At 34.8% G+C, this 26,374-nt stretch overlaps 1 protein-coding gene and 1 pseudogene across 1 annotated transcript; one reads left to right on the top strand and one right to left on the bottom strand.

The window, feature by feature from the left end:
* The first annotated feature begins 14,735 nt into the window (after window positions 1-14,735).
* Window positions 14,736-16,123, top strand: LOC142504814 (uncharacterized; annotated as a pseudogene).
* A 3,411-nt stretch (window positions 16,124-19,534) lies between these two features.
* Window positions 19,535-23,042, bottom strand: LOC142505685 (uncharacterized). The gene is made up of 6 exons (XM_075618767.1): window positions 22,218-23,042; window positions 21,610-22,095; window positions 21,389-21,538; window positions 21,133-21,240; window positions 20,528-20,964; window positions 19,535-20,369 (listed from the first exon to the last, which is right to left on the bottom strand). Exons 1-6 carry the CDS (start codon window positions 22,621-22,623, stop codon window positions 19,755-19,757), a joined length of 2,202 nt encoding a protein of 733 aa, XP_075474882.1. The 5' UTR covers window positions 22,624-23,042; the 3' UTR covers window positions 19,535-19,754.
* Window positions 23,043-26,374: the final 3,332 nt, after the last annotated feature.

Genomic DNA, 26,374 nt, shown 5'->3' with positions numbered 1-26,374 from the left:
GTACAACTCATTATTTCTGAAAGTGGATTTTTCTGTCCAATCATGTATCTGGAACATCTACTATCCAGATACCATGTGGAGTTACTGATTTTGGTTTTCTTCTCCTGTTCCTGCAAATACAAATTTTAGTATCTGGTACCCAAATCTATTTGGGTCCAAGCCTTATCAGTCTTTTGGGGACCCACATTTGTACAATTCTTGGTGACCTTGTACTTCGGGTATCCAAAGATGTGTGTGCAACAGAAGGTCTGTTATTTCTAGCAGTATGCATCTTAGAGTGTTGTTCTTCTCTTCTGTTTTGTCTGGCCTGTATCTCTTCTGAATAGGTTTAGAATTATATTATTGGTAGTTTTTAACATTCATAGAGGGTTGTCCTCCTGAGTTGAATCTTCTACTGGATCCAGAACTCTGGTGAACTCTTCCCTTAGGTTCAACATAACCCAGACCATAATGCTTTCTTTTGTTCATCTGATCTACATTCCTTTCAACTCGAACAGTTGGTACTTCCGGTTCATATACCAAACTGGATTTAATAAAACGAATGTATTTCTCTTTGCTTGTGTCCAGTTCTGGCTTAGTACTGTTTCCAGAAGTGCTTTCATTATTGCTGAATCCGAGACCACTTCTGTCTCCAGATTGCTTTTGCAATTCCTGCATATTCTCCAATGAAACTGAGGACTTATTCCAAGCATTTACCAGAACAGATAGCCTCTGGTTTTCAGACTTCAGCGTCTGGTAATCTGTGTTCATCCTATCATTCTCAGTTCTCAACCTATTAATCTCAACCTTTAGATCATTACAGCTGTTTTCTTGCAAGCAAGCAAACTTACTGATTTGATCCTTTAGGTTTTGATTTTCAGTTTTAACTTCCTCGAATGATTGAGAAAGTCATGAGTACTCTTTTACCATATCATGCAATGCATTAATCAGATCAGTACGTGTAAACTCGTCAGAGTCAAAGTCAAATACCTCTCCAGATGTCGAGGTTGAATCAGTATCTGCCATAAGACATTTGACTTCTTCTACATCGCTGTCACTGGAATAACTTTCTGAGTCTTTGAAAAGTTAAACAGAGGGTGTAAATGAATTTGTTTGTAAACTTGCAGGCACTTATATAGAGTCTCAAGAAGCTGAAGAGACGGCTATCTGATTTCACGACTACCAAGATTCATCTGTCTTTCCCTCAGATATCGTATCTTCGCATTTATTAATTGCATTAATTTAGGGGGAACAGTATCTTTTTCAGACTATTATTTTCGGGTTTTGTCAGAAGTAGAACGGATGTTTGTCTTTTCGATAAAACAATGTGTCTACTGATTTCATAAAAATGCTGGAAATATATCAGTACTTTATGACTTCCAGTAGATATTATCATAAAACAACAAATCTTCTTATGGTTATTTTCAGTAACCAATTGGACAGCCCGCTCTTTTCGAAATTTTAAATCATTAGTCTCTCTGACACCCTCTGTTTAACTCTTCTACATCGATCTCTTCTGGACTTCTTTTTATTCCTCTTGTGATCCTTTTTCTTCAGATCATCCTTCTTTGGCTTTGGACAATCAGCAATAAAATGACCGATCTTTCCACAGTTAAAACACGCCATGTCACCAGATGGTGAATCCTTCTTGAAATTACGATTGGGACCCTGGTAGGCTCGATGATTCTTTTTCATAAATCTGGAAAACTTCTTTACGAACAATGACATTGCGTCACTGCTAATCTGTTCAGCAGTCTTTTCAGATGTGCTATCAATGATGACAGCAGGTAAAGCTTGTAGTAGAACAACTACAGCAGCAGTAGAAGAAGTAGTAGCAGTAGTAGTGGCAGCAAGATCCTTGGTAGATAGATTTGATGAGGGCTCTTCTCCACTTCTCACTTCCAGTTCGAACTCATAGGCTTTTAAGTCTGCAAACAAGTCATGCAGTTCTAACTTGTTCAGGTCTTTAGATACTCTCATAGCCATGGTTTTCACATCCCACTCTCTGGGTAAAGCTCTCATTACTTTGAGCGCTATCTCTCGGTTGCCGTACTCTTTACCCAGAGCTGCTAGCTCATTGATTAAGCTGCTGAAACATTCATCAAACTCATTTAGAGTTTCCCAGCCTTCATTTTTAGGTTTTCAAACTTCTGCATTACTACAGACAGTTTATTTTCTTTTGTATGCTCATTTCCTTCACATATCTGAATGGGCTTTTCCCAGATTTCTTTAAAGTGGAACACATCTTGATTTTGCTGAAGGTGTTCTTATCAAGAGTTTTATAAAGAATGTCCTTCGCGACATTATCAAGATTGGCTTTCTTCTTATCTTCGCCAGTCCATTCGTTTCTTGGTTTTTCAACCATTTGTGGTGCACCGTCAGTAACAACAATAGCTGTATTTGGCTTTAAGATCTTTAATGGGCCGTCTATGACGACATACCACATGTCATCATCTTGGGCTGCAAGATGAGCTTGCATCCGGATCTTCCAGTCATCAAAATCTTCTTTCGAGAACATGGGAACCTTGCTAAAATGTGCCATAACTGTTGCAAATTTTCAGAATAATAGAAACTTGCTCTGATACCACTTGTTGGGGATTGATGTAGAGTTTAGAGGGGGGTGAATAAACTCTTTCCTTTGATAATAGTTTTTGCAAAGGGTGCTATAATCCTGTTAGAGATTATATTTGTTCTTTGTTCGAGTGTAAGTTTAGTAGATCACAATAATAAGTGCGAAAACGATCCGATGGAGTAGGGTGAAAATAGTAATAACAGTAGGCAATAAAATAGTTGTTGTTTCTGGAAGTTCGAAGATAAAATCTTCTACGTCTCCCGTTCTTCTGTTTACAGAAGGTATCACTAAAAGACTTTGGATTTTACAGTACACACTTGTACACACCCACTTCAGCAGGACTTATCCCTTGCCTACTGAAACTCTTAGTATCTCAACACAGTATGATTCAATATATCAAAGATTTCTGGAAAAGACTCTTTTCCAGATTAAAAACTCTTCTTCAAAAAATATGAAATTATGTTTTGCTTGAAGAGGCGAAGAAACAGCAGTACAAAATGATCTCCAAAGATCAGATGTAAAAATGAAGCGTGTACTGCTTTTCTGCAAATTGAGCTAAAATATTAAGAGTGGTTCGCGGTTGCTCAATATAACGTTGAGTAGTAAAATGTTCAGCGTTCTTGTTCTCTAAATGGATTTGATCCATATATAGATAACTTGAATCCAAAACAATAAATGAACGGCTCTTTTTGACTTCTGATAGTAATAGCTTTATTTCCTAAAGAAGATCTTGCAAAAAACTTTCAACACAATCAGTCTTGTTTAATACCAAAACTGGTAAAGCTAATTAAATGACTTCGTTCAGCATTTAATGGTGCAATTAATGCTTAGTAATAGATAAAGTAACGGTAACATTTAAGATAGAAACGATTGAGTAAAATGCGATTACTTTCTGATCCAGTAAAGCTAAGTTATGCTTCTGTTTTACTAAGCCGTTGAGTACTAACTAAAATACTGCTTCTGTTTAGGCGAATCAATATTTTCTGCTTTGCATTATCTTCTGGTTGGTGCTATTCCTAATGGTTTTGATTCTCATCACCACAATAAAATTAAGTCTAACAGTGAGCATTCGGTTGGTTCTGTTACCGACCGAACCAAATTAGTCATAACCGGACCGAACTGAAATATTTAGCAATAATCGAACCGATCGAATTAATTTTCATAACCGATTAAAACCGAACCGAATTAAAATCGGTTAACCGATTAGTTTTTTAAAAAAATTGTGATTTAACTTTAATTATATATGTAATTTTTTTTGAACACTACAATCTACACAAATGCATAAAAACATAAAATCACAAATTTTTCTTTAGAATTAGGGCTGGTTTTAAAATTAAAAATTTAAAAATATATTAAAATTGATAAATAATAGTATTTATTATATCGGTTAATTCAGTTAGCCGATTTCAAAATTTTGAAAACCGTAACCGAACCGAATTAACCGATATAACCGAATTTTTTTTATTTGAAAACCGAATTTCCGAAATAAGCGAACCGAATTTCTGAATTGACTCGGTTCGATCGGTTAATTCGGTTTAACCGAAATTTTGCTCACCCCTAATAATAATGTTTAGTTTATATGTTATCAAGTATAAATGTCTAATAAATTAAAGGTGACTAGGAAAGTAAAAGCATCCAGTAGAAATTGTTGTCAATTTACATGAAAGAGAATAATAATCAAACAAAATTGTATATAAAAAATTGCATATCATTGATTGTCAAAAAAGATTGTAATAATTGAATATTATAATAAAATATATGCATTATTGAGAGAATATGACAAATAACAAAAGAAAACAATATGATAAAAAAGATATGAGAAAATTTTTATTAGTCCAAATCTTTTTTTTAAAATTAGAAAAATATGTTTTTTTCTAAATTAGTTACATATGTTAATTAACACGAATTGTCAATATATGTGTGTGTGTGTGTGTGTGTGTGTGTGTCAGTTTCACTAAAACCCGTTACACCTTCCTACCAAGTTATAGACCCGATGATCTGATCGGGTTTAAACTCTGTTAATTGTCATCCTACACCTGTCATTGACTATGAAAGCTAAAGTCTAGTATTTTTGAAAATCATGTATCTGTTTATCAATAATATTTTGTGTTTTCTTTTTGTCGTTCTTCGTTTCTCTGCTATATCAATATATTAAACTCAGCCCCCACGCCACCATTAAATTTCTTTTAATATTCAAAGATTACCGAACGAACATATTGAAAGTTCCGTTTCCACAGGGTGAATGTGATGAGGGTGAGTGTTGTGTGTATCAGAATGTAGGTGTTGTGCGTAGGTGTTGTAACACCCACGACAACATGCAGCGGAAATTATAGTTTAACACATTAACACACAACAGGAATGACAATAATACGAGATACGAGAGATAAATTATGCACAAGTATAAAATACTTGTGCGGTGCCTCAGGGCAAAATAATTTACTAGAAAAACTTGTAAGTTTACAAAAACCAATACTAGTGAAAGAATAAAACAACTCCCTTATTAAGACGAGTAACAAATTTCATCCTAAACCTCTAACAAACCGTATAACCAAAATACATAGGATGCATCAACTGAGAAGTGAAAAAGTCTTCAAAAATCAGCGCACATTTAATCAAAACAATGATTAGGTGTTGTCTTCAGATGTAGTCAGCACTTCACAGCAACACTTTATCAACGACGCGAGATTGCTTCAATCAGAAAATATTTTCTTCGTACAAATGCATCTCAGTCTCTCCGAAAGTTTTTTTGCTCTATATCGTCCCCCTCTCTTTTGTTTCTTCTCCTTTGAGTCCTATTTAACATAGAAAAAAAAATTCATTAGGAAACAAACTATTTTTAAACAAGGATAATATCTTAAAGATATTGTGATATCATATCTTAAAGATATTAAGAGTCATATCAAATATAGTCTTATATCACATATTGAATTTATACGAGATCATATCATCAATTTCGAGATTATCCTCATGTCTAGAAAGACAAAATATTAAAGATAAAAAACGAAAATATATCAAGGAATAAAATTCCTTTCAATCTCCCCCTTTTTGCCTTTCTGGACAAAACAACCCAAAAATGGTTGTACATCTCAGCTCCCCCTGAGTTAGCAAATCAGTGACTCAGCCAACTTTAGTTGACTCCCCCTGAATTCTACCGTTAAGCCTTCCCCTGATGAAAAATACAGTTCACTCAGGTGTTGTATGTTAGATGTTGCAACATTCAGATCATAACACCGAAATAGTTCATTAATCAGGAGGGACAAAGATCAGAGAGAATAAAAGGACAACTAAAATACTAAAACCATCAAAAGAGAAAAAAACTCAAAATCTCATTATCCTTCATTACTGCCATCATCATCAGTCATTTTTGCTCCACTGGTTCCAGCTATATCTGTATCTACTCCCCCTTTTTGTCCAGAATGGACACTTTCACCCAGCAGAAGCTCATAGTCAGCCACTTGATTTTCATAATGTTCAATGGTTTTCTTGGCATTTTCAATCTTTTGTCGACCATAGGCAATCTGAGCTTGAATGTAGGAGATAGACAATGTGACATAACCAGTAGGAGGAACATCTGTAGGTGGCTGTTCAGCTGTCTCAGGCACATGTTCAGATGTTGTATCATCAGTGTTGCCAACATCCGGAGCAACATTTGAATGCAGCCAAGGCAGATCGATCTTTCTGTTGCCTTTGAAATAAGCAGGAGAAATCTTCAGAGGATCTTTGACAGGGCAATGATCTTCATCAATATCCTTAATGAAACCTTGAGATTCCAAGATTCCATAAATCAGTGAAGGGTAGGGCAGCTTTGTTTTCTTGAAGTCTCCTTCAGCATATTGCAATGCTGTCCTGAACACCAGATTTCCAAAGTTAAAGGCCCTTTCAGTACCAATAGCAAACAACACCAGGGCCTGAGATCTAGTCACAGTAGTAGAATTGGTTTACGGTGTCCAATTCCAGATTGATGTCTTGTGCAGCACGGAGAAAAAAGAAGTGAGATTAGCAGCACTCAACTTCTTGGGATAATCAGGGAATACTTTGATCAGGCCTCCAGTGAGCACAGAGGTTACAGCATTTATGTCCAGATCCTCTTCAACTTCCTCAATATCCTGAGTGTTGTAGAATGCATTGATCACAGAAGGTGAGAACTTGTAGATACGATCACGAACAAACACTCTCCCATACTTCACCGATTCCTCATCTCCAACACTGCCCAGGAGATTGCAGTAGAATTCTAACACTACACGGCGACAGTAGGGCATTAACATCAATATTTTTCTCCTCAATCAGCTCTCTCTGAACAAACAGCGGCCATAATGCCAAGGCATCCTCAGAATAAAATTTGGGGGAAAAAGACTTACTTAAATCATAGTCAGCTGAGTCAATGTGGCGCTCGGTGTTGTCAACATCCACCTCAACACCGGCAGCAGTAGCAGCAACATCATCAGAAGACTCACTAGCTTCAGAGCCAATATCCTCAGATTCAGCATCACCCTGTTCCTCAGATTCAAAGTCAGATACAGACGATGAAGAGGAAGAAGCTCCAGGTCGGTTTTGCTCAAACTCCTTCATCATTTCTGAATCAGGTTCATCATCCTTAGAAATTTGTTTCTTGGTAGCCTTTTCTTCCTTAAGGTGAGCGAGAAACTCGGCCAGAGATTGTTCATCTTCTAAAGGCTCATCAGGAACTCTTTCTTCTGCAACATTTTGAGTATCTGTGATGGGGTTTTGTTTTTGAATACCAGAAGTAGAACCAGGTTCCTTTGCAGCAACAGTTGGTTTGGGGCGAGCCACCAACTCAAAATCATCATCATTGGAGTCGTCCCCAGATGAGAAATCAGGGTCCAGAAGATTTGAGGAGGTAGATGCCCGTGGTTTCTTGGTTGGAACAAAGTCAGGATCGAACCCTGCTTGTCTACTTTGACCTTCGGCGCATAGGAGCAGTGGGAAAAGCTTTATTCAAGAATTCAAAGTCCGGTGGATTCTCGACATTGATCTCGTTCCCAGGTTCACCAGGAGCGATCATTTCCAGCGGAGTTGGTTATTCTGACACGCCCACAATTTCCATCCCCTCAACATTGGTTTCGGTTGTGGGTGTTGTGTCAGGTGATTTTCCACCCATGCTCGCAGCCATTTCACTCCTAATGTCGTGAGGATCGAAGCCAGTCATCTGCGCAATCAAGAACAAAAGAAGTAGATCGGTTCGAAGGACACAGAAAATCGCGAAGAACAGAGATATTTTAAGCAAAAACAATGAATAGTGAGGGCAGGAGAAATTTCAGAATGTGAGGGAAAATACTAAACAGTAAAGTTATTCTTCGTCCATTCCTAATTATTTAAGCACAACTCTCCAACGGTAACATTCTGTTGAGCCGCAACTTCAGCACCTTTCAACTCAATTTTTACTCTCACCCAACGGTAACTTTCTGAAACAGTGCCATCATTATTTCAAGAAATCAGGCAGGATAAAACACCACGTCGAATTAACCCCACAAACAGTTAGAAATCAAGAAATTTCAAAATTAAGTCGATTAGGGTTTTCTTCGTATTTCATGAATTAAAAACTGATAGCCCACTGGTCATGATGAATTCACATAACAGCAGTATGAATGACTTAAATTTATTCCTAAAGTATGATCAAAAATGAAATGCACACGCATGTGATCAAACTGTGATCAGTCTGTACTTAGGTGTTGGCAACACCTCTTGGCAACACTCACAAGTTGGACTCAAACTTTCTTGAACATTTTTAATTCAGACATGGTAGCTCCCACTCTAGAAGAACGGTCTTCATAGGACTCCTCTAGGTAGCTTTTTTCATCTGTATTTTGAATTAGAAGTGGTAGCTCCCACACTAGAAGAACGGTCTTCATTGGACTCCTATAGGTAGCTTTTTTCATTTTCTTCTAAACAACAATTTTTTTTCTTTTCTATTTTTCACCTTATTGCTCAAGAATTTTCTAGTCATTTTCTACATTGGACAAGATCATGTGGTACACGAACATCCTCACAGCTTAATGACTTAGATTCAGCACACTCCATACTTTAGAAAATTTTGATAGAAAGTTTGATTCACAACTGAGAGCACACCATTCAGTATCTTTCACTTGTACAGGCTTCACACAAAACAGGATGTATGCAATATGTCTAGCATCCTAAAAATAAAATGCACATGCATGCTGAGTGTTGTCCACAGGTGTTGTAACACCGAGGACAACATCCGTGAGTGATCATTGTGCACACAAGCTGAGAGACTTCCTAAGATTGGAAAATCTCTCAAAATCCAATGGTTTTGTAAAAATATCAGCCAGTTGGTTCTCAGTTCTAACAAATTCCATTCGAATTGTACCCTTATCAACCAAATCTCGAATAAAATGATGTCTAATGTCTATGTGTTTCGTTCGAGAGTGTTGTACTGGATTTTTTGAAATATCAATTGCACTTGAATTGTCACAGTATACAATTACGGTGTCACTGTTGAAACCATAGTCTTTAATCATTTGATTCATCCACAAAAGTTGTGAACAACAGCTAGCAGCTGCAACATATTCAGATTCAGCAGTGGACAGAGATACACAATTTTGCTTTTTACTATACCATGACACCAAATTGTTACCTAGATAAAAACATCCTCCAGTGGTACTCTTCCTATCATCTAGATTTTCAGCCCAGTCAGCATCACTAAACCCCACTTTTTTTAATGTTTGTTTCTTTGGTGTACCACAAACCTAAGTTAACTGTCCCGGCTATATATCTCAAAATTCTTTTGACAGCTTTTAAATGAGTGACTTTAGGATCAGCCTGGTACCTGGCACACAAACATACACTAAACATGATGTCGGGACGACTTGCACTTAAGTAAAGAAGACTGCCTATGATTCTGCGATACTGGGTGTTGTCAACACCTGCAGCAACATCGTCTTTGGACAATTTTTCAGTCAACCTCATTGGTGTTTTCATGTGTTTAGTGTTCTCGGTAGAAAATTTCTTCACCAAATTCTTGGCATACTTGGATTGACACAGAAAGATACCATCATGCATTTGTTTAATTTGCAATCCAAGAAAGAAACTTAATTCTCCTACCATGCTCATTTCAAATGTGGTAGACATGCATTTAACAAATTCATCAACATGCTTTTGAGAAGAAGCACCAAAAATGATGTCATCCACATAAATTTGACACACAAGAATATCATGCTTCGATTTTTGAATAAAAAGGGTTTTATCAACCTCACCTCGTTTGAAGCCTAAGTCAAGCAGATATTCAGTAAGCCTACCATACCATGCTCGTGGAGCTTGTTTCAAGTCCATAAAGTGCCTTCTTCAACTTGTAGACATGGTTCGGGTGGTTTGGATCTTCGAACCCTTTAGGTTGGCTTACATAAGCTTCTTCATTCAAAATGCCGTTCAAAAAGGCACTTTTCACATCCATTTGATATAATTTTAGGTCCATGTGACAAGCGATAGCAAGTAAAAGTCGGACTGACTCAATCCGGGCAACAGGGGCAAATGTCTCATCAAAATCAATTCCTTCAATTTGAGTATACCCTTGAGCAACTAACCTAGATTTATTTCTCACAACAATCCCAGATTCATCAGTTTTGTTTTTAAAAATCCATTTGGTTCCAATAACATTCACATTATCAGGTCTGGGAACCAAATCCCACACATCATTCCTAACAAATTGTTCAAGTTCCTCATGCATCGCATCAACCCAAAATTCATCTTTTAAGGCTTCATTTATATTTTTGGGTTCAATGAGCGAAACAAAACAAGAATGGCTTACTTGAGAGTATACGGAAGTCATGCATACTAGACCCATCATTTTCCGATAATCTACCTTCTCCTTTCTTCTAGTTTGCATTCCTCCAAATGCTTCTCCAATGATCTGAGATGATGGATGATTTTTCTGAATCTTACTGGGAATATCAATCCCTTCATTGGTTACAACATCATCATTTTCAGTATATTCTCCTGGTTCATCATTTGATTCTGCCAGTGCAGGTGTTGTCTCAGGTGTTACAACACCGGGTGCAACATCTGTGTTAGGCAAGTGTCTCACTTATGTTCAGTAGCCCATCAATATCGTCCTCGATTGTTTTTCCCGTTAGATCTGCAAGATCGTCAAAAACAACGTTAATAGATTCCATAGTCGTTCTTGTTCTGAGATTATACACGCGATATGCACGACTATTGGATGAATAACCAAGAAATAAACACTTGTCACTTTTAGAGTCAAACTTTGCAAGATGGTCTCGGTCATTCAAAACATAACATACACACCCAAAAACATGAAAGTACTTCAGGTTTGGCCTCTTTCCCATGATGATTTCATAGGATGTCATAGTAGAACCACTCCTTAAGTACACACGGTTTGAAATATGACATGCTGTGTTTAAGGCCTCGGCCCAAAATCGTTTTGAAATATTCTTTGAACTCAACATGACCCTAGCCATTTCTTGCAGTGTCCTATTCTTCCTTTCGGCTATTCCATTTTGTTGAGGAGTCTTAGGGGCCGAAAATTCATGAGTTATCCCTCCCTTTTCACAGAATGATATAAAGTGTGAGTTTTCAAATTCTTTACCATGATCGGTTCTTATCTTACCAACCCTCAAATCATGTAGATTAGTAATCTTAGCATGTAATTTCTTAAAAACAGCAAATGTGTCGGATTTTTCTCTAAGAAAACTTAGCCATGTAAAGCAAGAGAAATCATCCACACAAACACATGAATACTTCTTACCTCCAAGGCTTTCCACTTCCATTGGACCCATAAGATCCATGTGCAAGAGTTCAAGACACCGTGTTGTTCCAAAGTGTTGCAACACTTGATGGGGAACACGTGTTTGCTTACCCTTTTGACATGCACCACAAACATAAGGAATTCCAGAGGATAAATTAGGCATACCTCTCACAGCATCGTACTTACCAAGGTTCTTTAATGTCTTGAAGTTTGCATGACCCAATTTTTGATGCCACAAGTTTAGTTCACTTACTTTTGAATGATTGCACACAGGGTCCTCTCCAAGTTGATAACAATTGTCAGCCGACCTTGTACTTGTCAAAATACATGTATCAGTATTATCAAAAACTTCACAATTGTCTTTATCAAACTTAACATGTAAACCATCATCACAAAGTTGACTTATGCTTATTAAGTTTGAGTTAAGTCCTTCGACATAAAGCACATTGTGTAGACTAGGCAGTCCATCAACATTCAAGGTCCATTTGCCAGCTATTCTTCCTTTAGCACCTCCACCATATATCACAGACCATTCCTTAGTTCAACATAGTCAGTCAAATAGTCTTTAGAACCTGTCATGTGGCGTGAACAGCCACTGTCAAAGTACCATATTCCTGCAATGTTAGTTTTTAACGAAGTATAAATAACAGAACATTGAATATTAGCCTTTGTCACCCAAACCCTTTTTACCGATGGTTTCCTATTGGCAGTGTTACGCCGGATGTTGTACAACACCTGTGGCAACACCTGTTCAGATTCCCATCTTTTGTAGTCATCTCTCAGTTTAAAACAATAGGGTTTGATATGACCAGGTCTAAAGCAATAGTGGCAGATAAAGTGGCGTTTTCTGGACTTGGACTTCTTTGTAGATATTTGCCTCTTTGATGAAACACCTTTTTCAGTGTATGTAGCATTCGAGATTTCAGCACTTCCTTTGACAAAGACAGTTGGTTTTCTTTCAGTGTTGGAAGACTCTCCTATTTCAAATTGGTGATTCGTATAACCAAGTCCAGCTTTGTCATTCTTTCCAATCATCAAGAGTGAATCAAGTTTGGATGAACTTGAATTAAGCTTCGCAAGAATTTGAGTTGCTTCTTCAAGCTCTTCCTTGACTTTGCATAATTCCAGATCTTTCTTACTTAAGATTACTTCAAGTCGTGATACTTGTGACTTCAGCTCAGTGTTCTCTTTGGAGAGAATTGCATTCACTTTATTTCTTTTGATCCAGTCTTCATACAATTCTTCATACATTGTCTACACACTTTCCAGAGTGACTTCATCATCATCTACTTCTTGGTTTTCAGACTGACTTGATTCACCAAGGGTTGTAGAATTAAGACACACTGAATTTGAAGAGATGTTGCGACCAGGTATTGCAACACCTGTGGCAACACCCAAAGGATTGATTTGCATTGAACGCTTCTCCTTGATCACAGCAGACAACGATGTGTGTTTTTCAGATTCATTTGATCCTTGATCATCATCAGACTCTTCATCACTCAAAGTGACAGCCATGCCTTTGTTTCTCCGAAGTCGATTGGCACACTCATTGGCATAGTGTCCAAATCCAGAACACTCTCTGCATTGTACTGAGTCCAAATTTCTGACATTTGATTGGATTTGCAATTCAGTTTTTGGTCGAAATTGTCCTTTCATAGGAGTAAACTTTTGAGCTTTTGCAGAAGTGGTGATATTGGGCAACACAGATTTTTGTCCAATTTTCTTCTTCTCTCTCATTTTCTTCAAGTAATCACCGAATTTTTTAGTAATTAGAGAGATAGAATCTTCACCTAAATCAGATTCATTCACTTCTTTAGATATTTGAAGGATTTCATCATAAGAGTCAGTTGAAACTTCAAGGGCTATTGTCTTCCCTTTATCCTTCTTTTGTAAATCAAGATTCATCTCAAAAGTTCTGAGGGAACTCATTAATTCATCCAGGTTGATTGTTGAAGTGTCTTTAGATTCTTCAATTGCACAAACTTTGACATTAAATTTCTCAGGTAGAGATCTTAAAACTTTGTTCACCAATCTTTCATTGGACATGGGATCTCCAAGACTGTGAGCTTCATTAGAAAGTTGTCTCAACCGGCTATCATACTCAAGAATAGACTCCTTGTCCTCCATTCTCAGGCTTTCAAATTTTGATGCCACCATCCTTAGCCTAGTTTTACGCACACTCTCGGATCCTTCACAATGTTTCTGAAGTATATCCCAAGCTTCTTTGGCACAAACACAATTGGTGATTAAATTAAACATCCTTGTGTCAACAGACGAGAATATAGCATTGAGAGCCTTGGAATTAAAATTTGACGTTTGCACTTCATCGATTGTCCATGTACTTTCAGGTTTGAGCCGAGTGTCTCCATCAGCATCCTCAATCTTTGGTGGACTCCAACCATCAAGTACACGCTGCCAAGCTCTTTCTTCAATTGATTTAATAAAAACCCTCATCTTTACTTTCCATAATGCATAGTTTGATCCATCCAATACGGGAGGTCTAAAAACAGTGTTTGTTGATGCTTCCATGATCCTTTTCCACCTGGAAAACAAAACAAAACAGGATCTCACTTAGTAGCGTCAAGTGGAAGCTCTGATACCAATTGAAAGTTCCGTTTCCACAGGGTGAATGTGACGAGGGTGAGTGTTGTGTGTATCAGAATGTAGGTGTTGTGCGTAGGTGTTGTAACACCCACGACAACATGCAGCGGAAATTATAGTTTAACACATTAACACACAACTGGAATGACAATAATACGAGATACGAGAGATAAATTATGCACAAGTATAAAATACTTGTGCGGTGCCTCAGGGCAAAATAATTCACTAGAAAAACTTGTAAGTTTACAAAAACCAATACTAGTGAAAGAATAAAACAACTCCCTTATTAAGGCGAGTAACAAATTTCATCATAAACCTCTAACAAACCGTATAACCAAAATACATAGGATGCATCAACTGAGAAGTGAAAAAGTCTTCAAAAATCAGCGCACTAATCAAAACAGTGATTAGGTGTTGTCTTCAGATGTAGTCAGCACTTCACAGCAACACTTTATCAACGACGCGAGATTGCTTCAATCAGAAAATATTTTCTTCGTACAAATGCATCTCAGTCTCTCCGAAAGTTTTTTTGCTCTATATCGTCCCCCTCTCTTTTGTTTCTTCTCCTTTGAGTCCTATTTAACATAGAAAAAACAATTTCATTAGGAAACAAACTATTTTTAAAACAAGGATAATATCTTAAAGATATTGTGATATCATATCTTAAAGATATTAAGAGTCATATCAAATATAGTCTTATATCACATATTGAATTTATACGAGATCATATCATCAATTTCGAGATTATCCCCATGTCTAGAAAGGCAAAATATTAAAGATAAAAAAAGAAAATATATCAAGGAATAAAATTCCTTTCACATATATGTTGAGATGAGCTATCGAAGCTACTCTACTCCTTGTCATCATTACAAGTTAAAATATGCGATGCATATATTTGTTTATCTTCTTACTTCTGGCTATTAATATATACACACAGTTCCTGAAGTGAAGAGCATCAAGAAAAAGAAAGTAATGCACCGACAGACACTTGAACTCGTCAAATGCTTGTGCAGGGCACTGGAATCTTTGCCTTCTAGTGATGCTTCACCTGTCTATCAAAGTGCCATGCTTAAGGCTGCAGAGGAAGGCATACACGAGGTTGTGGAGGTGATCATAGAGATGTTTCCGAATACCATTTATGCTGAAGAATCAAAAACTGAATGTACCATTTTTCACATAGCAGCAAGAGAACGCGTTGAAAATAGTTTTCAATCTCATTTATCATATGAATGAACGAAAACAATATTTTTACGACATGACGGACTCTTCGGGTAACAACTTTATGCACATATGCGGAGAACTAGCACCTCCTCATAAACTCAATCTAGTTTCTGGTGCAGCTTTACAGATGCAGCGTGAGTTACAATGGTCTAAGGTACTCGACATCTTGCATAACATTCTTCTTAATTAATTATATGCATGTCCACCACTAGCAATTATGATTAATTAGGCGGATCACTTCGGCAATTCTAGCTTGTTTGTTTACCTGAGCACATTTTTGTGGTGATAATTTCAGTCAACGTGCACCGTACAGGAAATGGAAAATTTTGTCAACCCTTCTCGTAGGACATGGTTTAACAATGACCGCAAGACTCCTCAAATGCTGTTTTCCGAAAAGCACCAAGAGTTAAAATCTCAAGGAGAGAAATGGATGAAAGACACTGCCACCTCATGTACCATTGCCGCTGCATTGATTGCTACAGTCGTATTTGCTGCAGCCTTCACAGTTCCAGGAGGACTTCATGGTGACACCGGAGTACCGATTTTCGTAAGAAAAAATTTATTCGTTTTATTTGCTATCTCAGACTCTGTTTCCTTGTTCACATCCACCACTTCACTGCTCATGTTTCTATCGATCCTGACTTCCCGTTATGCTGAACAAGACTTTCTTTACCTTCTACCTACGAGATTATGCATCGGCCTACTTACCCTCTTCACTTCAATCACGTTCATGATGGTCGCCTTTAGTGCAGCTATATATATTACATTGAAGGAGAAATCTAATTTGTTTCTTGTACCAATGACCGTATTGGCCTGTCTTCCAGTCACATCCTTTGCATTATTGCAATTCCCACTTCTCATCGATGTGATGTATTCCACCTATGGACCTGGCATTTTCGGCAAAAAGAGTGATCGAACATTGTATTAAAACAAAGCAAAGCAAGGGCTTTCCACTTCAGTTAGATACCAAAGATATTTGTTGTGTGTGTGTGCGCGCGTGTTTATATATATATATATATATATATTATATATATATAACCAATATGAGGGATGTATCAACTTTAATAAAGATTTGACAATGTAATGCAGTGACATGTTTGGAATTTTATCGATAATAACATAAACTAGAGAGTTAGGAAATCCATGTTTATACAGCTGAAAATGTGTATTTACATCAAAGATAAGAGATTTATGAACACGAGTCTCAAGAGCCAAGCAATCCGCGACCTAATTATAGATATGCGTGATGTAGCATGGAATTCGATATAAATTGTTTTCCGTATTTATGTTGTAAAAATGCCTATAACTTGTTACACACTAGAAATTTTGGCTCGTCTCACTCCTTCTCGTTTTGACTTATATATTGGTAGGGATAAGTCAAAACCTTCGTAATGATCTAATGTTGCTTTTATTAAAAAAAAAAAAAAACAAAGCAAAACAAAAACAAAGCCTACGAAACAATTTTTTCAAGAGGGCTACATGTTACTTTTTAACAAAATACAATACAATAACTATTACTTACAACATGTAATAAGACATTCGAGTCGCAGAGCCAAACGAGGATTGGCAAGACAATTGTTTCTATAGATTTGAAATGCATCTATAGATTTATGCATTTCCATATACTATATATTTTGAACCACCCGATTTTATTTAACTAGTAGCAAAGATAATGAAGTTAAGTATACTATGAATATTGATCCTAAATTTGCAAATAAATGTAGACACGTAAATTTTTCACAAATTATTCAATAACAAATACTATTTTACAACTTATCTATCATTTTAAACAACCACGGTTTAGTCTTTTCCATCATTTTCTTGTATGATTTTCGAATCTTTCAGTATCTTTTTCATCTTTTTATTTTATTTTTTATGCTTCTTTCTTTGATTAAATTCAGCAATCATATCATCATATCTAATTTTCATGTTTCTTTTTCGTCGTCAGATTTGATTTTGATTAATCCTTTGATGTTTGCATGTTTTTTCCTATGGTCTTCTTATTTTGTTTATTTGAGTCATCCATGCTTCGGGTTTAACTCCTTATTATTTTTCTTGTTTTTTTAAGTCTCACTCGATTTCTCCACATATTATGTTATATCTATTTTGCATTAGGAACATAATTAAGTGTACAAATTAATTGATATATTTACTTGATATAAAAATTAGGAGAAAAAACGTTAAAATTCAAGAGCAGATAATATATTAAAAAAACTCTCTCGAGATAAGAGATGTAGATAGATTTTTATTAGGGAGGCAAAAAAATTCAAAATATTTCACCATCGTAAAAGTCAAAAATATAACTGTATTTTCTTACTTTAGAAAAATTAATGGGACACCTCCTAATCTATAGGTACAAATCTTAATATTTCAAAAGTTACTAATTTTTTTTTAGATTTAAGTTATAAAATCATAAAAATATGAAAAAATATGCATATATTCACATAATTTTAAAACTAATTTAGAATATATATACATACACAAAATATATGTCATCATTAAAAAATAATATATACTAAAAAAATATTTTGAATAATATCAAATATTACAAAAACAATTAAGCTATTGTCACTATATTTTTAATTAATTTTGTTGCATTTATAAGTTTATATAATAGATAAAATTATCTTAAGAGATATAACAACACTTTTAAAGTAGTAAATAATGTCAAATATTACAAAAAATATTAAGAATTGATAGAGAAAATCGACGAGAGATTTCAAAATTTTCAATTATAATTTAGAATTTATGATTCAGGGTTTTTAAAATATAAAATTTAAATTAAATAATTTATTTTGCTTACCGAAATATTTTGTCAATGAAGTTTTCTTGAATAATTTTCATCAATTATTTGACTTAATGTATTTAAGAAAATTTCAAATTTAAACATGATTATTTAGTTAAATTAATGTAATATTAATTGCGTCATAATAGAAATAAAAATATGTAAAAAAGAGGAAAAATTGTTTCTTATGTATATAATTTCATCATGTACAATTATAAATTAATTAATATGTTGAAAAAAACAAACAAGACAAAATTATATAATATATATATATATATATATATATATATCAATAATTAAATAAAAATATCATAGTTATTGTGAAATAACCATTAATGTGTATTACCAATGACACATTATGATTTAAATTTATCTCTATATATAATATTTCCAACTATGTTAAATAAAAACAATAAGCACAAAAATACCGCAAACATGAAAAAAAAATATATAAGAAAAAAAATAGTGTCACAAAAACAAAATGACATTTGCACATATAAAATAGGAATATAAACAAATAATAATCAATGAATATTAATTATCAAATATTAATTAGAGCATGTGAAATGTTTTAAACTTTTGAAAGAAAACAATTGAGTAAATTAGATACATTTTCAAATTTTAATTAGAGCACATGGAATGTCTTAAACTCATGAAAGAAACCCATTTCCGTAAATTAGACAGAGGCTTACATCCATACATGATATCAGATTGTAGGACCGAGCGTTTACTGCTTTATCAAAATCTATAGCTAGTAGTAATGGTGCAACTCAAATCTTTTAAACCGCACAGCAGCTCAAGCACCACGGTTCGATCAATCTACCAAGCAGGAACAATTATTGCACCCAACAATCTTCCTCTCAATAATTGTACTCCTTGCAATCAATGGAAATCGAATACATGACCTTGGCTCTGATACCAATTGTAGGACCGAGCGCTTACCGCTTTACCAAAAGCTATAGCTAGTAGTAATGGTGCAACTCAAATCTTTTAAACTCAAACACCACGGTTCGATCACTCTACCAAACAGGAACAATTATTGCACTCAACACAGATTTTCCACCTCGCGCAATGAGATGTACAAATAGCAAAACCACAATTAAAAAATAATTCATTAAAAAATAATATGAGGAAATTATTGCCAAACTGCAATCACGGAATAATTCAATTAATATTTTATGTTAAAAAATATTCTTACAAATAATCTTTAACATATTTCAATATTTACATCATGTATGATGCTTCTTAATTCATATTTAAAAATCAACTTGTTTTAAAAATGGTGTATTTATATGTAAAAATAAAAGAAAAGATAAGATAGAAACATTAAATATTCATTAACAACCATGAAGAAATCCACTAATTTATTAACCAATTTCAGTAACAAAAAAAAATCATTGATAAATTGATGAATTCAATAAACATTAATGTCCAAAAGTCATTTAATATGGATAATGAATTACAAAAGAACATATTTAAAAAAAAAACTATTGATTGAATTTACTAACTTAAATGAACAAAGATATATATTAGAAAATCACAATTAAAAGTCATATATTTATATGTATGTTAGATATTAATTTTGACCTCCGAAACCCAATTAATGGTTCATGAATCCACTGATCACAAGTGTATGTATTTCCCAACTCCCTAGTTTACGTATTACTGATAAAATTTCAAATATGTTATTGCAATACATAATCAAAATCTTAAATCTATCAAAAGTCGATACATCCCTCACATTGATTAAAATCAGGCTGCGTAAAATATATTCAATAGAAAAAACACACACACACAACATATATCTTTGCTATCAAACTGAAGTGGAAAGCCCTTGCTTTGCTTTGTTTCTTGTTTTAATACAATGTTCGATCACTCTTTTTTCCGAAAATGCCGGGTCCATAGGTGCAATACATCACATCGATGAGAAGTGGGAATTGCAATAATGCAAAGGATGTGACTGGAAGACAAGCCAATACGGTCATTGGTACAAGAAACAAATTAGATTTCTCCTTCAATGTGATATATATAGCTGCACTGAAGGCGACCATCATGAACGTGATTGAAGTGAAGAGGGTAAGCAGGCCGATGCATAATCTCTTAGGTAAAAGGTAAAGAAAGTCTTGTTCGGCATAACGGGAAGTCAGGATCGATAGAAACATGAGCAGTGAAGTGGTGGATGTGAACAAGGAAACAGAGTCTGAGATAGCAAATAAAACGAATAAATTTTTTCTTACGAAAATCGGTACTCCGGTGTCACCATGAAGTCCTCCTGGAACTGTGAAGGCTGCAGCAAATACGACTGTAGCAATCAATGCAGCGGCAATGGTACATGAGGTGGCAGTGTCTTTCATCCATTTCTCTCCTTGAGATTTTAACTCTTGGTGCTTTTCGGAAAACAGCATTTGAGGAGTCTTGCGGTCATTGTTAAACCATGTCCTACGAGAAGGGTTGACAAAATTTTCCATTTCCTGTACGGTGCACGTTGACGAAATTATCACCACAAAAATGTGCTCAGGTAAACAAACAAGCTAGAATTGCCGAAGTGATCCGCCTAATTAATCATAATTGCTAGTGGTGGACATGCATATAATTAATTAAGAAGAATGTTATGCAAGATGTCGAGTACCTTAGACCATTGTAACTCACGCTGCATCTGTAAAGCTGCACCAGAAACTAGATTGAGTTTATGAGGAGGTGCTAGTTCTCCGCATATGTGCATAAAGTTGTTACCCGAAGAGTCCGTCATGTCGTAAAAATATTGTTTTCGTTCATTCATATGATAAATGAGATTGAAAACATTTTCAACGCGTTCTCTTGCTGCTATGTGAAAAATGGAACATTCAGTTTTTGATTCTTCAGCATAAATGGCATTCGGAAACATCTCTATGATCACCTCCACAACCTCGTGTATGCCTTTCCGTGCAGCCTTAACTATGGCACTTTCATAGATAGGTGAAGCATCACTGCAAGACAGAGATTGGAGAGCGGTGCACAAACATTTGACGAGTTCAAGTGTCTGTCGGTGCATTACTTTCTTTTTCTTGACGCTCTTCACTTCAGGAACTGTGTATATATTAATAGCCAAAAGTAAGAAGATAAACAAATATATATATATGCATCGTATATTTTAACTTGTAATGATGACAAGGAGTAGAGTAGCTTCGATAGCTAAAAAAAAACTATCAAATGAGTCAAGTAAAAATTTTTATCTGAAAATGAAATTATACTTACCCACAAAAGAAATTATGTTGAACCAATCGAACTTCTTTGTCACTTGATCCATATCAGACCTTGGGCCAGTTGTGATCCTTGTATTTTTCAATGATGTCAAAGGAACACCTTCAATGTATATATATGTATGTGATGAAATATCTTATAGGAGTTGGAAATCATAATCCCACACTTTGTCAATCATTAAAAAAATGTAGCCTAATGATCTCTGATTATCAAAGCAATTAAAAGATTTTCTCTAAGAAAGATCACTTACAAGAGTAGATCCAATTTTGCCACCAATTGAAACTCTTTCCGCTCGGAAACACAGATTTCATTCCGGCTATCACTTGCAACGCATAATGATCGTCGTCGTTGCTTAACGTAGCTAATTCTGGGTATTTCTGCACCAAATATAAAGCCACATCTGCCCAAAGAAAAATATATCATCTTTAAATTTCACAATTATCAATCAATAAATTAATATTTCCTACTAACCAATAAACTCAGAAGCTATGGCAATTGTCAACAGCGAAGCCCCCAACTTTCCCACAAATGGGCTATTCTGCACTTCTTTCTTGGAGACGGATATGAGATACATAAGCGTATCTTTTTGGCTATTCCTCGCTGCTAAATGAATCGGTAACATATTATTGTTATTTGTAATATATAGCAAGTCGATTTTTTTGTTCACCAATAGTATCGCAGCTTCCTTGTTTCCAGCCAAAGCGGCTGTGTGTAAAGCAGTGTCCCCCGTACTATCTTTCGAGAGCATCGCTTCATTTGGCATCGGGTATTCTAACAACTTTCTCAGGAAATCATTTGATTTTCCAGTCTCCACCGCTACGTGCAGAGCTGTCTCCGAGGAATCATTGATGATGGCCGTGATTGCATCTTCGTCTTTGTCCAAGAACTCCTTGCCTTCCTTCCAATCACCTCTTAATATTGCTCTATGCAATGGCAAGTACCGGTGAAAATCCGTACCTGCATATTTCTTAAAATTACAAGCCTTGTACCAGAAAAAATACATTCGAATTCGTCAATTAACCTTTTCTTTTTCTTTTTTCTTTTATCAGTTTTAGTTACTGAGTTCTCATTTCATTTACCATCTTCCTCATCCGAACTAGAACTGCTCGTTTGAATTTCATTATCATCTGATTTGAAAAGTTTTTCCAATTCCAACCAAACTTCCCTGGAACTGTCCAATCCCACCACTGCATCAAGCACCTCGGTCCCAGTAATGGAACCCAGAATCCATCCTGTGATAAGCAGGTCGGTTCTTCTCCAGAGTTTCTGCTCATCCATGGATTCTTTAGGAGCCGGGATCTGGCCGTCAACGAAGCCCAGCAAATCTTGGCTCTCGAACAGACAGATCATCTGTTTTTTCCATATCTTGTAATCTTTAGCGCTTCTTTTCTTTTTGTCTTCGTCAAGACATAGCTTGACTGATATGAAATTCGCAGCATTAACAGTTGATGGCCATGGATAGTTTGCTAATTTTGGGGAAGACATTGTAACGATGCTGAGTTTTAGTCAAATGATGTGAAAGATTTGATGCACTTATTTTCTTGCTCATAATTGTTTTTTTATTTAAAAGAAGAAAAGTGTTTCCGACACTATCACTTTTTATTTACAAATGATTCACATGGTTTGCATGTTATAAATACAATCCAATTATTTAGTGGCAGTGACCCATTTGTGTTGGCTTCAACTATGATGAAAAAAGCTGAATAAAAACTTACTCAACAAAAGAATTCAGGGTTCAAAGAAACAGAAGTTATTAACCCCCCCAACCCCCCCCGGGGGACTTCAACTATGCAGAAGAAGAAGTTGTCACAGATAAATGCATGGCTGAATTTAATGGCCACAAAAAAACTAGACTATCTCTCACAGAGAAGAGAGGAGAAAGTTGGGCTGCTAAGAGAAGGTAGGCGGCTTCACAATAAATAATAATAGTAATAATATAAAAAAAATAGTTTTGTGGGGACTAAATTATTTATCATCAACTACCATTAAAATAAAATATAAATATTTCGACAATTATTTTACTTAATTGCACTTGGACAAGTCCTGCGAGACTTCAAAATTAGTTTTATCAGAATGTGAAAAGTATGTTATAATTTGTTTATAACTATTAAAATCTTACTAAAAAAATTAGTTTCCTCCATAGTTTATTTCCAATCAATCTATTAATATTAATTATTCGGTTCACATTTATATATTCGGTATTAATTAATTATTAGAAACATAGATAGCTTTGGACAACCCGTAACCTACCTCCACGGCACGTGCCCCGCACCTAATCGACTGCATTTAATTTTATTTTTCTCGACCATATGAAATACTATCGAGTAAAATATGAAAGATACAGATTTTTGAAATATTAATATATATGATTTTTTTATTTTAAAGATATTAGATATATATATATATATATATAATAACTTCACTGGATAATTTTTCGGACTAACATAATAACATGCAAACTATGTTAGTCAAGTAAATCATATTGAACACGCTTCATGTGACTTTCTTGTCCAAAAATGGACAACCATTTAATATACATTTTTTTTGTCTTTTTTTTTTTGTACGTGTTGCCTATCTTCCTTTAAGAGATTGTTCTAAAAGATTTTTTCAGTGCCCGAGGAGGAAGAGAAACAAAAATGTAATTTACGATGTGTAAGTTGGGATCGAGTGATACAAGATTTCCCTCTAGCTCTATTTTTTTTCTCAGTTCTAGTTGTCACATTTGTTACGTTAACTGTTATATTTTGTACATTGAATATGTTGTTTCCGACTGAGGTGTGACCATTTGTTATGTTAAGTCTCTTAATTTTCTCAGGCATTATATGAATTGTATTTTTACATAGATTTTATTTGTAACGCTTCATGCGTTTATTACAACAATAGAACGATCATTTTCAGTAAAAAAATTTCCGTCTACGTCCCTCTATATGTATAACCAGCTGAGATTTTAAAATTCCTAACAAAATAAAATAATTATTAATCTATAAGGCAATCTTTTGCATGAGGGACAAGGTGTGATTGTGGGATGATTTATTGTTTTAATAATTGTTTGGTTAGTTTTTTAAGAAACCTATTCTATCAACCATGTCCATGGTTATGTGGTATTGAAAGTTGGAAAAATTAACTCATCTACCCTCGTGGCATTAACCATCGACGTATATACTCATTTTAATATGAAAGATTTCATAAACAACCTTTGTCCCAAACCCACCAAATAAACCATAATATCGGTCAATTAGAGTCTCATAATTCTAAGCCAAATATATTTTACGCATAATGTGAAATAATTTTTAATTTATCTCATGGACAAAAATCATATCAAATATGACATATTATTATTGTATGTTATATTTTTTAACTTTAAATTTTTTTATCACACATTAAATAATCATTCTTTAATTCGAATCAAGTGTCTCGTTTGATTATAACAAAATTGTTTAATCAAAATTTATATTTAAGTTTTTTGTTATCTCAAACTAAATTGATCTAACCCAAGCTTATATTAATGCAAGACTACAAGTACGATGATCAACGTATGATGTTACAAGCTAAATCGAATAGACAGATCGAGTTGATCAAATATTTCGATCTATTATAGTTTCTTCATCACTCACAATAAATGGTGAGTGGTATGATCGTCATTAAGTAAGTGAGGACCGTTCGAGCACAAACTTACATGATTTTCGAAAAATTCATGCCATACATAATATATTTTGTACCATATATCATAAACATGTATAACGTAAGCATACCTTGGTCTAGGCACTGAGAATCCTTTACTTTTCATGGTTTACTGGTATCAGTCTCTAATTTTTACTCATCTAAAGGGACAAGGTCATACAACGATTACAATCCCACCGTGTAAAGGCCATAAACATATCCAATTTGATATTTTTACCCATATCCAATTTAATCATTATACTACCAAACAAAAGATAATTATATTACAAGAAAGATAGAAGAAGAATTGCGATCGACCGAAACTTAAAAAAAAAAAAACAAATCATATACAAATTATTTTTAAACAAGCCCACTTACCTTACTATTGCTTGAAGAATTGGAAACCACATAATAATCATATGCAAACGATACTTCGAAAACACAACAACACTTCAACTGTAAAATAGTCTCCTTGCAGGATTCGTTTTGACTTATTGAAATGTTGGATCGGGCTTAAACTTTCACAATAAGTTAAAAGTACGTCAACTAAATTATGAACTTTGGAGATCGGGTTCGAAGACATTTTGACTTTTTATGGATGAAAAACCATAGATATATTGTTCTCACCTAGAATTTGAGCAGTTATTTCGCGAAGACTATATACGAAAACTAACAATTGGATTTGCTGAATTTTGGATATGTTATTTAAAACATATGAAAGCATGTTCTGAACTATGAATATTCGATTATGAACATTTTACTGATGGAAATAATTTTCCGAACGTGGACAGAACTTTGATAAGCACTTGGGAGAGGATTTTCGAAAATACGGATAACACTTTCTCGAAAATTTGAGTGTAATATGAGATGTAAATTTCGAATGGGAAGTTTTCTTAATTGTATAGGGGTGACTGCTATCCAGATCATTTATTATCTTCTCATTTAAACTTTTGAATTAAATTTTGAATCTAGGATAATCATCTTATCTATCTCCTTGGATCGGATTTTTGAAAATATCTTCTTGTTAGGCATGGAATTCGAATTTCATGTCTAGTTTCATGCATATATCTCCTTATCGTGTAGACTTTTATGGATCATCTTTGTTCTTGAAGCTAGATCTGATTTGCTTCCCAAGTTGGCATGCAGAACATACATGATCTTCAACAAACTTTATATCAGGAAAACCATCAACTATGTTCTGATTCTTGAGATTGTTGATTGACTCGAAATTCAGATGATTCAATCTCTTGTGCCAGAGCCAATGCTTATAACTAAGAGAGGCAACTAAACATGTAGGAACATTAACATAATCTAAGTTCCATGAAACTTTGTAAGTGTTGCCTTCTCTCTTTCCAGTCAATACAGTAGACTCAGCAGAATCTTTCACTGTGCATGTGTGCTTTTTAAAAGCTACAAAATAACCATTATCACACAGCTGACTAATGCTAATTAAATTATAACAGAGATTCTCAACCAGGAGTACATCATTAATAGTTATGTTACCATGGATAATCTTACCCTTACCCACGGTTTTACTTTTTAAGTTATCCCCAAAAGTTATCTTTGGTCCAGTACA

Source organism: Primulina tabacum, chromosome 10 (genome assembly GCF_025594145.1).
Source record: "Primulina tabacum isolate GXHZ01 chromosome 10, ASM2559414v2, whole genome shotgun sequence".
In the NCBI taxonomy this organism is placed as follows: Eukaryota; Viridiplantae; Streptophyta; class Magnoliopsida; order Lamiales; family Gesneriaceae; genus Primulina; species Primulina tabacum.
Note: the sequence above shows the minus strand (reverse complement) of the source record. Positions and strands in the feature narration are given on the sequence as shown.